Genomic DNA, 12852 nt, shown 5'->3' with positions numbered 1-12852 from the left:
TTCAAAGATAGAATCCAAGAAAAACTTCCTTAGATGAAGAAGTTAATCTGTATTTTCAAAAGAACACTATTTTCTTTCTTTCGTTTTGTTTTTTTAAAGATTTTATGTATTTAAGAGAGAGTGAGCTTGAGAGATCACAAGCAGGGGAAAGGCAGAGGGAGAAGCAGACTCCCCGCCGAGCAGGGAGCCTGAGACAGGGCGGGATCCCAGGACCTCTGGATCATGACCTGAGCCAAAGGCAGACGCTTAACCCAGGCGCCCCAAAAAAACACTATTTTCTAGACGAAAAAAGTGAATAAAGATTTAAAGTCAGACATATTTGGTTAATTTCAAAGAGAAGTAAAAACTCTTCAGATATCCAGGCAGAGGAAACAAGTCAATAGAACACGTGAGATATTCTGGGAGGGAGTGGATACCACAGTGTTTTAAGACAAAACAAGATTCACAGAAAACACTATTACATTCTGAAGGAAATGGGTATACTATTGAAGTGGTAAACGATGCCTCTCAGAAATATAGGAGATATTTTTATATATAAAAGACTTTAGGGATTTCAGCATCCATGAATTCTTTAAAAATCTATCAGATTATAAAATTTAGTCAATTAGGAGAAGACATCAAGTTAAAAAAAAATGGGAGAAGCCATGGTTAAAAAGTATCTTGAGCAAAAAAAAAAAAAGTGATAGTTAATGTATATAAAGTCCAATAATTAAAAAAAATCAATTCTATTCATTAATATCACTGGTGAGATTGGGGTGGAAAAAAGCACTGAAGTAGGCATAAATTGCTGGTAACGTAGTTACAAGATTAGGTGGGAGATCCATATATTTAAGTGGTTAATGTAATCACCGATCAAAGAGACAGCCACACATGAACCAAGATTTATGATCAATCTAATTCTAGGCCACTTAGCAAAGAAACTCAAAATAAAAAATTAAAGCTCCAATCTCTACACAACAGTATTTTTTCTTTTATGTGCTTTCTTCATAGTTCAAAAATTTTCTACAGCTGTTCTGTAAATCAGAAAAAATTTTTTACAAAAATAGATTAAGCCTCAAAAAATATGAGTAAAAAATAAGATTTGTTTAAATGCGGTTTAACTGTTCTAATTTGAAGACCTGAATACTTCTGAAAAGTTGAATAAGTTTTGAATTTGTCAAAACTTTTAAGCAAATAAGCATATTGACTATTAAGACTGTTAAAAAAACGGACTTATATATTACAAGGCAAACTCCCCTTCAGTTGCCAATGAACCACACCAAAATTGAACAGTTCATGAATAGAGACAGAAGCACCAAAACGGAAAGGGGAAAATATGACTAGAATTGCATACTATAGAGTCAATTCCTAGACTGGCCACAATAATCTAGCACACTTAAGATCAACCTTGGCCATCTAGCCTATCTGCCAGAGATCTAATTACAGGAGGATAAGAAAACTGCTTCCTTGTTATTACCTTTCCAATATACCTTGTTATTAACAGTGACTAAAATGCAGTGTCAATTTTATCAGTTTCCTAGTCAATAAAGGTAAAGAACTAAGTTGTAAAAACTTTAAAGGAATATAATTTTCCATATTGTTCACTAAAGCGATTTTCTGACTTAAAACACATTTAAAAAAAAAATCCTTAACACCCCCTCCTCCCAACCATAATTGCTCTTGAGGCAAAAAAGGTGTTCACCATGGTTCTGGAGAGGAGAAGAATACTGGGAACATGAATCCCTCTTTTTAAATCTTTACTATATACGTATAAAGAAAATGACTGCTTGATAAATGAACAAAATCTGACTTTACAAATCATACCTTCCCCCGACCCCCCCCAAAAATGAAAGTAATGTTTTAACACCCTTTATTTTGTAATACATTTATTACACTATGCCTCTTTTGTATTAAACAGACTCAAGTAGAATCTCCAGTTTCTTACTGAGATTAAAAATATCTGGTTTCCATGCCCAACTACAATAAGAAATATAATCAAGAGAATGATCTCAGTTGAAGTAACAACCTTCAGGAATTATTTTATTAAAGTCTAATACTTATAGTTCAAGCAATATCAGAACTTTCTGAAAAAAAGTGAGGTATGTAAAATAATAAAAATTCTGACTCGTGTATAAAATGGAGTCATTTGGGAAATCAGACAAGCGTTAGAAGTGGAATTTAGAAATCATGGATTAAAGAAATATTATTTTAACCCAAATACCTCGCCCCAAATTACAATAACTCTATTAACTGTAATGTTAATATGTTGTCTCTTTTGGGGGGGAATGGAATGATTATCTTAAACTGAAGTTTATTTGCACCGCTTGAATAAAGAAATTGTACCACTATAATGAAAAACGGTATCACTCTAACGATGCTACCTAATTAAAATGCAACCTACACCTAATTAAACATGAAATTTCAGATTACAGAAGCATGCTTTATGTCAAGATACAAGATTTGTAATACCATTGAAATGACCAGCTTTTACAGATACACATATTATTACTTGAGAAACACAGCAATTTCTTCATAGCATGAAGGTCGAGGACCCAGCCACAGAGCTAGGACTAAAGAGTATTAGTAAATATTAAGCCAGGCTGTCCCAAATAGCGGGCGTTTAATTGTAGTCGGCCAGACAGAACAAAGAGGCCGACCTGCCTCCAGGGATGACAGTGCTGCAGTCTGAGGTCGCTGAGAACAGGACGAGAAGGGATGGGATACTCCACGGAATGGGCCTAAAACCTACGTATAGACAGCCTACGCAGAGAAAACAACAACAACAACAAAAAGGGACCTGGAAGAATGGGGAATAGCTTACAAGAAAGCTACTCACGAAAGACGATTGGGGGAGGGAAACTACATCTGTCTTGTCTTTGCTTCTCCCATCGGGGTTATCTTTCCGTCTCCACTGCTCCCCATGGCCATCGCTGTCGGCTCCTCGCAAGACTCAGGGCCCTAAAGCTAAGTTGGCGTGACCACGGGAGAAAATGGGGACGGAAGGCACTCCCTGTTGGGTGGGGTACCACGTTACCGACGCGCCGCATCCAACCCGACTCGGGTTCCCTTCTCTTTCGCCTCTTACGCTTAGCACCCTGAAGGTCACTAAAAGCCTCCTTACCCAGCTCGCCATGGAGCATAGTCCCAAGACGTTTCCCATCTCCGCAACGTCGCAGGAGCAGCGGCTGGCGACAAGATGGAGACACTACCTCTCCACCCTTTCGGGCCTTATTTACTATCTGCGAGCCACTTCCGGCGCAGAGCCCACCCCGCCCCTCAACTTTGCGTCACTTCCTTTGAGGCCTGCGTTGGATGGGGTGGGGGAGGGAGTCGTGTGAGATTGTGCGTGCGCATTCTTCGAATTTGAGGCAGTTTTCGGAGCGGCGTTCTCTAACACCAGGGTTGGAAACGTCTGGCTAATGCAACCTGACCGTAGTTTGCCACATTAAGGAAACGATGTGAGAAAAACTCACCTTTACTTAATGTTTATTTGAATTTGGGTTTAGTAGAGGCTGAGGTGGTGTTTGATGATTTTGCCCTCGTTCATTAGAAGAATTTCTGACTGCTTTTGGAGATTGCCTTCTCTTTCTCGGTGCTCATCCGTTCATCCACTTATTTTCACACTTTTGCGTCCTTTTAACCCCTCTTACGTTCTCAGGTATTCTTGCAGGCCACTGCCTGGGACAAGTTCTTTTGGGGTATTTCCATTCGTTTGCGTACTTAAAGTTCTTTGTGTCGCTTCTTTGTTGTCGACACGCATTTTACTGTCTTGTCCAGTTAAGATGTTACAGGAGGTTTGCACATTCAAAAATTTTAATTAGGTAAAAAGACCCATACTGATTATAAGAACTTAAACATAGTGTTGATTTTATTGAACGTTATGAGCTGTTCAGGAGACATTTGGAATCCTTGCAAATTATGTGATAATGATCATTTCCAGGGAATGTTCACAAAGTTCTAGTTCTTTTCATAGTGTTATAAAATATATTCTAGGAGAACAGTTTGGCGCACAGAAAGAGAAATAGTCATTGTCATTAGTAATAAAAGTTTTATAAAGTTTACCAAAATTAGTTAGGTAAAGGTGAGGTAACACCTAGGAATGTAGAACTGTGACCATTAAATGGAATTGGGTAAAAGACAGTGGGTTTGGTTTGGACATGTTGAACTTGTCTCAGAAATGTTGCCCCTCAGCACGTGAAAATGCAAGCTTAAAAAAGAAGAGTTAAGGAGATGCAAAATTTAAAGTAACTTACATTGCCCTCAGAGTTAAAAACAAGAAACCAGTTCAAGAAGCAAAGCGTTTAACTGGAATCAAAGAATTGCAATTCAGGGTACACAGATTTAAGTAGAATCCCAAATAGTGTCCAAATTTCAGGAGGTTGACAGGATTTTCATGGGGAAAAAAAGAAGATTGGATGAATAGTTTGAAGAAGAGTTCTTTGGTGCTGACAAGAAGGTCTGGATTTGCACTCATTGACTGGTCAAGTGAAGTGATCAGTAGGCAAAAGTTCACTTTTATTAGTCTTTTCAAACGGAATATTCTCCTGCTTGCTGACTTCTTGAATGCTTTGGCCGAGTTCAAAGGTTCAAGAAACAGGATGTGAAAACCGTTCCCTTGAAATGGCTGCTCTGGCTCCATTTTAAAATGGTTCCACTTAAGTCATTTTAACAAAGATACATGATTCAGGTAGACATCTAAAGAGAAATGTTGTAGAATTACAAGAGTCCTTAATACGAATTCAAAAAACTTAACACTGGAAAAATTATCAAGTGGGGAGAAGCTATTGACTTAGTTTTTAACTTCTCACTTTGATCGTTAATGTCATTTACACACCCATCCTTTCAAGTTTTGCATTTTAAATTCTGCTTTCAGTGTAAGTTGTGAAAATACCTTTAGTAAGGTACTTGACTTCTCAGAATCTCAGAATCCTTATGAGTAATATATCAACCTTAAAGATTTGAGAGGATTAAAAAATATCAATGGTCTTATAAATTATAGCACAGTGTAAACCTATTGTAGACAATCAATACAAGCTAGTTTCCCCCAAAATAAATTGTCCTAAAGGATGAATAAAATTTATGCATAGTTTATATTGTACAATACAAGGAGAGAAAGGATCTATGAAAAGTATGTTATGACTTTAATCCTAAAATAATTAAATTCTAAATGTAAATATGCTTCAATATTTTAACATATGTTCTATAAGAATAAGCCACGGATAGATTAGGACAGAATCACCTATAGGGGTCAGTATAAACTTAGAATTGGAAGAGGTGTATCCTGATTAAAGACATGCTTTTGTCAGTGAAGACAGATTTTGATTTTTTTAATTAAAAATCAAATCTGAGAGACTGTAAGAAGGGTAAATGTTAAGTTCTTATAGTTATTTAGGCTAATGCTTTGATTCAGGCATGGTTAGACACTGCACCACAGTTCAGCAATCCCAAATGTTAGTCCTTAGTAAGAGAGAAAAACACAAAGAGTTGACTAGTATAATAATACATGAGAATTATGCTTTAAAAAGGGAGCTCTCCCATACACGTAGAGTCCAGAAAATGGACTTTTCCCATTGAATCTCCATATAGGCACAATCTTGGATTAAGTGTCAGTAGAGGGAAGTGTTCAGAGACATGCTTAAATCTGGAGTAAGGATGCCTGTGCTTAAATGCTACCTCCACGTCAAATTAGCTGTGTAATCTTAGGCAAATTTCATTTTTTGTGCTTCAGATTCCTCAACTTTAAGATGGGAGAATAACAGTAACTTCTTCATAATGTTGCTGTGCAGATTAAATGAAAACAAAGCACACAGAATGGTGTCAGGCTCGTGGTAAGTGCTCAATAAATACTAGCTACTACTTCTAGATATCAGGGACTTTTCTTTTGTTTTCTTTTTCTTAAATACCCCCCCCCCATAGTTTCTTAATCTTTGAAACCTGGTGTCTGGCTCTCAGTCAAATGTTTCCATCTAATTTTCTCCTCAATAAAACTGAAGGTAGAATAGGGTAGGGGCTTCAGGTCCTGCTAAGTAAATAACTAAAAGACAAAACAGGCCCTTTTTATAATTCGTATTAACTGTTAACCTTGAAAATAAAACTGCCAGTTATTTTGTCAGCAAAAGAAGGGTTTATTCAGGAATAGCAGAGAATTGCAATCCAGGACAAGCAAGCTGCCGCAAAACTGTAGGCAGGTATGGAGAACAAAGAAGAGGAGTGTTCTTCTGTAGAGGAAAGGAGGTAGTTGGGACTGACTGTTATAAGCCTAAAATCCACTGGAGTAAATTGGGAGTTTGAAGTATAGTGGCTTTTCATTGGCCAGGGGAAAAAGAAATATTCCTTTTTTTTGGCTGGGATAGTAAAGTAGTATGGACTTGCAAGGTCCATCTCTTCTGTTAGGGGTGCAATTGATACCTGGTGCTAGATGTAAGAGCTCCCCCTGCTGGCCTCTCGACTTCATTCTAAACGAGGTTTGTTTTTTTGTTGCTGTTCTTTGATTTTCACAAAATTTATTGAAGTACAACTCCCATGCATTGTTTTATTAAGAGAATGTTTGTTTGTTTCTTTTTAAAATCTTACCAAATACCCCATATTTCAGGAGGAGGTGAGAATGGAGGCATTTAGAACCTATGCTGGAGGCAGAGCAGTTCTAGGACTGGTTGATTTAAGCACTTAAGCATGATAATTTTGAAAGAAAGAAAGAGAAATTCTCTGCCCCTTCCTTACACCTTACCAAACATCTCTGTTCCACAAGGAAGGGAAGCATTTTCCAGAAGCCCTCCCCAACTGCCATCAGATTCTTTTTCAGCCTCAAGATCAGAATTGTGTTATATGTCTTTGCTTTAAACAATTCTTGAGAAATGGAGTGGAGATACCATGAGATTTACTCATCAGTATTCTCACATAAAGCCCTGAAGAACATAGCCTTGGATCAAACCTGAACAAGATTAAAGTTCTGTTACCAAGCCACCTCAAGTCTAGAAGCTGCTTCATTCTCAAGCAAACTTTTAAAATTCAGTGTATAACTTCTCAATAACAAAAATTAAAATTAAAATACCATTTTCTATAAATAAGTAGAAAATGTGAATTTTTATTCACAATAATTAGGAACTTAAGTCAGTAGGATATTAAATTTCTTTCTTAAAACAAGATTTTATTTATTTATTTAGAGCTGTGGGGGAGGGAGGGAGAGGGAGAAAGAGAATCTCAAGTGGACTGTGCTGAGCACAAGCCCATCAAAGGGCTTGATTCCAGGACCCTGAGATCATGACCTGAGCCAAAATCAAGAGTTGAATGCTTAACTGACTGAGCCACCCAGGCCCCAAATCTTTTTATCTTTAGAACATAAATGCTTAAGACTGGAAATTTCTTGATGATAGAGACAGTCTTTTAATTATTTTCAATTCCTCCAAGTACGGGCACATTTAAATCCCAGCCAGTGAACATTCACAACTTTGTCTCAACTGTATTCTCAGCAGTCTGGGCATGCACTGTTCTTAGTATTAATGTATATCCGTGAGTAGAGATCATCTAGAATTACAAATTTCAGTGATAATAATAATAAATATAAATCTGACACAAATATAGCCACCGAGCACTACTAAATGACAGCAGAGTCAAATATGTGGGGTCAGGGGCACCTGGGTAGCGCAGTTGTTAAGCGTCTGCCTTCAGCTCAGGGCGTGATCCTGGCGTTCCAGGATCAAGTCCCATATCGGGCTCCTCCGCTGGAAGCCTGCTTCTTCCTCTCCCACTCCCCTGCTGTGTTCCCTCTCTCGCTGGCTGTCTGTCTGTCACATAAATAAATAAAATCTTTAAAAAAATATATGTGGGATCAAATTCTCAAAATAATAATACAGGACTTATTAACAGGTAAGTAGTTATTAGTAGCTACCTGAAGTTCTGCCACTTACAAGCTGGGTATACTTAGGCAAATCACTTGATTTCTCCAGGCTTCAGATTTCTCAACTGTAAAATAGAATACTATTTTCCTTATAGAGTTGCAATGAGGATTAAATGAGTCAATACATGTAAATACTTGTAACAGCTTGCAGACAGTACAAGTTTTGGATTATTACTATTACTACTACTACTATTATTATTATTATTAATGATGGTAATGATGATGATGTTAAGAGTCATGTAGCAACTAGGTGATTATTTTTCCTATCCTGGAATAAATGTCTGTGCCTCCAAATGGAACATGAAACCAATGAACTAACTTGGAAAATGGATAAATAGTCAACTAAAATATTCTTGTTGACTTTTACTTTTGAAATGGAATATCAATCAAGAGTGTCAGCTCTCTTAAATTGATACTCATTTTTTAAGAGTAAATACATATTATAAAAATATCAGAGTCATCAATGGACAAAAAAATTGCTTCTGATAATTCAAACATTGCCTAGATAGATTATTAAAAAGAAGGCAAATCTGGTAATTTAAAACCACAATTCATGTAAAAACTGTAAGATTTTTCAAGTGCATCCGTTCTAGAGTACTCCGTTACCTTGCCTTGAGCAGGATTAAACCTTACTACTGCAGAGAGACAATATACACAATCTCTTTTAAATTGCAGGCTATTTTGCACTCCATTTATTTCTCCTCCTCTACCCCGGGACATAATCAATAACCTTATAAAATAAGTCAGGATTCTTAATCTTAAAACATTCTGACCCAAGCCCCGACTGTTTTAGTGTGTAGTTTCAAGATAAAATTTAAACATCAGTATAGAATAAAACTCTTATTTGGAACGGAAATACTAATTTAAACGTAAATATATATATAGAATCAATAACCTATTTTTAGAAGAGATAGTCAGCTGTTCTACTTTCTCAGACAAAACGTTGGTTATATTTATATAAAAGCAACCATAGTTATTGGCTGGCATAAATAATGCCTACACAAATCTCTCAAGCATTACAATGCCTGCTGTTTATGAAGCCTACATTCTGGCTTTACATACAAAAGGAAGGTCAAGCTGTGAAAGTCAAAAGAATTTATGACATTGTTCCACTACTAGAGCCTACAGAAGAAGGTATTATTTAAGAAGCACTGAAGAGCTCTTAAGGAATCAAAAATCAATCCATTTGCAGCTAACTGTTGGCTGCAGGCATTTATGGAAGAGGGAGTAGATGCACTGGAAAAATCTTATTTTACTTGTAAGTAAATACCAAATTAAAAATCCCCTGATAGTTTGGGGAACAACAGATGACAAATTTAAAAAATGACAAGATGTACCTGTAATGAAGGAATTATTTGCAATCACACTACAGGTGAGGTGTTTTATTTTTTATTCACTTACATAGTATTCACAATCAAGCTTTATCCTTTCAGGTCAATTTGTTTTTCTGTTTCTCTCTCCTCAGTGACTAAAATCATCTCATGGGTTTTGTTGTTAAAAGCAATCATATTTTCTATAAGACTTGCTTCCTTCTCCACATCTTTTTAATTCCAATTCTCTATGTCAGGACTGATAAAATCTGGAAAAGAGAATGAATTGAACACCGTGAACCTTTAAATTACCTTGATATTTCTAAACACTAAGGGGAAAAGTTTTTAAATTCTTCAAGGTTGAAAGGTATTTCTTTCTTTTCTTTCTTTTTTTTTTTTTTTTTGCAAAGTATTCCTTAGTTAAAATTCATAGCGTATTATATTTCTGGCTTTCTAAATGTTACAACTTGTGGCAACTTTTATTTCTGGCTTTCTAAATTAAATTCTAACACAAGCCATTGATTTAAGTTTTGTTTCCAGGGTAGTCACTTATTCTACCCACTCGTGTGTAAAAGAGGTCAAATGTTTTCAGGTCCCGTTCATTAGACAAGGGAAGTTTTGTTGAGATATTTCATTATAATATATCACCTTTGTTTCTGTAACTGAGGAAGAGCAAAATCGAAAACAAAATTTGTCTTGTGAGCTTGAGTTCAGCTTATTATTGTTTTACATTAAAGCCCTTCTATTTACTGGAATTTGGAGGCAGGGGATAAGAAGTAGGAAGGAAACTCCAAGAGATTTTCTCAATAGATAGTATCATAGATTGCTTTTCTCTAGATTTGTTAATGTTCTAAGATTTATTAATTGTCATTCATTTAGGACTGTCAATGTACTTGCTTGTCTTTTTTCATAGAAAATAATAATCAATCTGAGAAAATAAATATGATTTCCAGATTTTGATAACTTAGATTATTTCCAAGAACATAATTTTGTAAAGTCTCAGAAATTTTGAGTATGCTAAGGAAATACTTTCATAGCAGGATCAAAAAAAGGTGAGGGACAGCTGGGTGGCTCAGTTGGTTAAGTGTCTGCCTTCAGCTCAGATCATGATCCCAGGGTCCTGGGATGGAGTCCCACATCAGGCTTCTTGCTTGGTGGGGAGCCTGCTTCTCCCTCTGCCTGCAACTCCCCCTGCTTTGCTCTCTCTCTCTCTCTGACAAATAAATAAATAAAATCTTAAAAAAAAAAAAAGGCAAAAAAGGGACCTTGAGTAACTACTCACTGTCATCCAAATCCTTCTTCACTTATTCCCCCCTGCTGTGAAATTCACTCTTAAATTCATTCATTTATAAATATTTACTGAATGTATACTATGTACAAAGGCATGCCTAGTACCATCAAAACATGTAAAATTATCTATGACCTTATGGAATTTACACTATATAGGGCATTCACAGAGGGATGATTCCTGGAAAGAAAACCAAAGGGAACTATCAAAGTCATTTCACACCAGCTCCATAATTTATTAATTAAAATAACATTTATTTAAAACACCTCCTATGTAAAAGTCATGTTTTCATTTTGCAAATACAGTAAATTACATAGGTATTATGTGATTAAATTTTGAGTGTAGTGTTTGAGGCATGGTGAAGACTACATATTATTTAATTATGGTAGCAGTATGCTTTTTCTGAGGTGACCTTAAGAAAACAAACCAGATTATTCATTAAAATTTTCATGTAAATACTTTGCAAATGTGTTATTCATTTTTCAATAATATTAAATATTTCCATAGACAATTATAAAAAGATTAAAGAGAATAAAAATTTATTAATCAAAAAATGACCAACTCTACAGTTGTTGCCAAAATCAGAGCAACTGGGCTAAGCTGAATAATGCCCCTCCAAAGAAGGGCACATCCTAATTTCTAGAATCTGTGAATATGTCACTTTATAAAGCAAGGGGGACTTTGCAAGTATAATTAAGATAAAGATATGGAGGTCGGAAGTTAGCCTGGGTTATCCAGGTGGGCTCAATGTAATCACAAGGGTCCTTATAAAATAAAGAGGGAGACAGAAAAATAAGAAAGAGATAGGATAACACAAGAAGAGGTCAAGGTGATAAGCAGCTATAGGCCAAAGAATGTAAGTAACCTCTAAAGGTAGAAAAAGCAAGGAAATGGATTCTCTCCAAAACTTCCAGAAAGAATGCAGTCCTGCCAACACCTTAATTTTAGCCCAAAGAGACCTATTTTGGACTTCTGACCCACAAAACCAGAAGATAATAAATTTGTATTGCTTTAGGCCACTGGGTTTGCATTAATTTGCTATAGCAGCAATAGAAAAATAATTATAACACCTTTTGAGCATTTACTGTGTGCAGCTACACATTTTAAATGTATTATATCATTTAATCATCCTAAGAGCCCTATACAGTAGGTACTGGAGTGACATTACCAGGGTGGTGCCATAGGTCAATTTCCTCACAAGAATAATAACTATTCAAAAACAAGATACCACTGGGGTGCCTGGGTGGCGCAGTCATTAAGCATCTGCCTTCGGCTCAGGGTGTGATCCCAGCATTCTGGGATCGAGCCACACATCAGGCTCCTCCACTAGGAGCCTGCTTCTCCCTCTCCCACTCCCCCTGCTTGTGTTCCCTCTCTCGCTGGCTGTCTCTCTCTGTCAAATAAATAAATAAAATCTTTAAAAACAAAACAAAACCAAGATACCACTGAGACAATCCTAGAGTGGGAAAATGAGACTCAAGCACCCCTTGCACCACAGAGACCAAGACAGACTGCATTACAAGAGTAAGGGAAGCAGTTACCTGTTGACCACGCTTCCCCTACGTCAGGCCAGTGCAGCACCATGTGAAAACGTCTCTTCTGAGTCTCCATTTCTTCCAGTGGGGAAAAAAGAATATACAGGAGACAACCAGCTTCCCCCCAACATTGTGGATTGTTTTGTGGGAGCCTCTACTCTGATTTTACCCCAAGGGGACTGCACGGGAATTTGCAGGGCTCAATCACTGAGAATTTGATTGTGTTGGAGTAGGAAGGATGGGCCTGTAACAACCAGCATAAGGATCTTGGCAGACTGAGTTCATATCTGCAGTGCGCAAGTACTAAACCAAGCAGTAGTTTTGCTCATTTACAGAACCAAGTCGGGTACACTCTGATGAGGGAACTCAGTGGGGTGCATATATGTCTGGCTTGGATCCTCAAACAAGTTTTCCTGGCCCTGGAGCCTAAATTGCCCACACCTAGGCAAAAAACTGAGTGAGACACCACCCACTGTAGAGAGGGTCTCCTGGCCATATCTGGCCAAAAGGGCTGGGGGAGCAGCTGGAAGTTGTGTGAAAGAGTGGCACTTGAGCAGAGAGGTGGGTGGATAGAGCTGATTGCTCCCATAGCAAAGCCAATACTGAGCATGGAGGATCCCCCTGCTACACACAGACTGGGGGATTAATTCATATCCAAGGCTTAGGTTGGCTCATGGCCCTTCCCAATAAGACAGCCTGTTTAGACAAGGCAGCTGAAACATAGCCCCACCCACTGTGGCTTTTGGCCACATTAGACGAGAAGAGCTGGTGAGAACACCTAGAAGCTGTGTGGCCCCCTGATGCTTGAGCTGACAGAAATGCAGGCAAAGCCAATTGTTTTCA

General features: G+C 37.3%; 2 protein-coding genes across 8 annotated transcripts in view; one reads left to right on the top strand and one right to left on the bottom strand.

The window, feature by feature from the left end:
• Positions 1-3277, bottom strand: part of SERINC1 (serine incorporator 1) — a 29314-nt gene extending 26037 nt beyond the window's left edge. The window contains exon 1 of the mRNA XM_026504725.3: positions 3101-3277. Within this exon, the coding sequence (XP_026360510.1) occupies positions 3101-3139 (39 nt within the window). The 5' untranslated portion in view covers positions 3140-3277. The remainder of the gene's footprint in view (positions 1-3100) is intronic.
• Positions 3278-3292: 15 nt separating this feature from the next.
• The window catches only part of PKIB (cAMP-dependent protein kinase inhibitor beta), a 190718-nt gene continuing 181158 nt past the window's right edge, over positions 3293-12852 (top strand). For all 7 annotated transcript variants that reach the window (XM_057311110.1, XM_044386294.3, XM_026504732.4 and 4 more), the window contains exons 1-2: positions 3293-3437; positions 5708-5807. The gene's annotated coding sequence lies outside the window, so the exon portion shown is untranslated. The remainder of the gene's footprint in view (positions 3438-5707; positions 5808-12852) is intronic.

Source organism: Ursus arctos, unplaced genomic scaffold (genome assembly GCF_023065955.2).
Source record: "Ursus arctos isolate Adak ecotype North America unplaced genomic scaffold, UrsArc2.0 scaffold_13, whole genome shotgun sequence".
Lineage (NCBI taxonomy): Eukaryota > Metazoa > Chordata > Mammalia > Carnivora > Ursidae > Ursus > Ursus arctos.
This window is presented reverse-complemented; position numbering and strand designations above follow the sequence as displayed.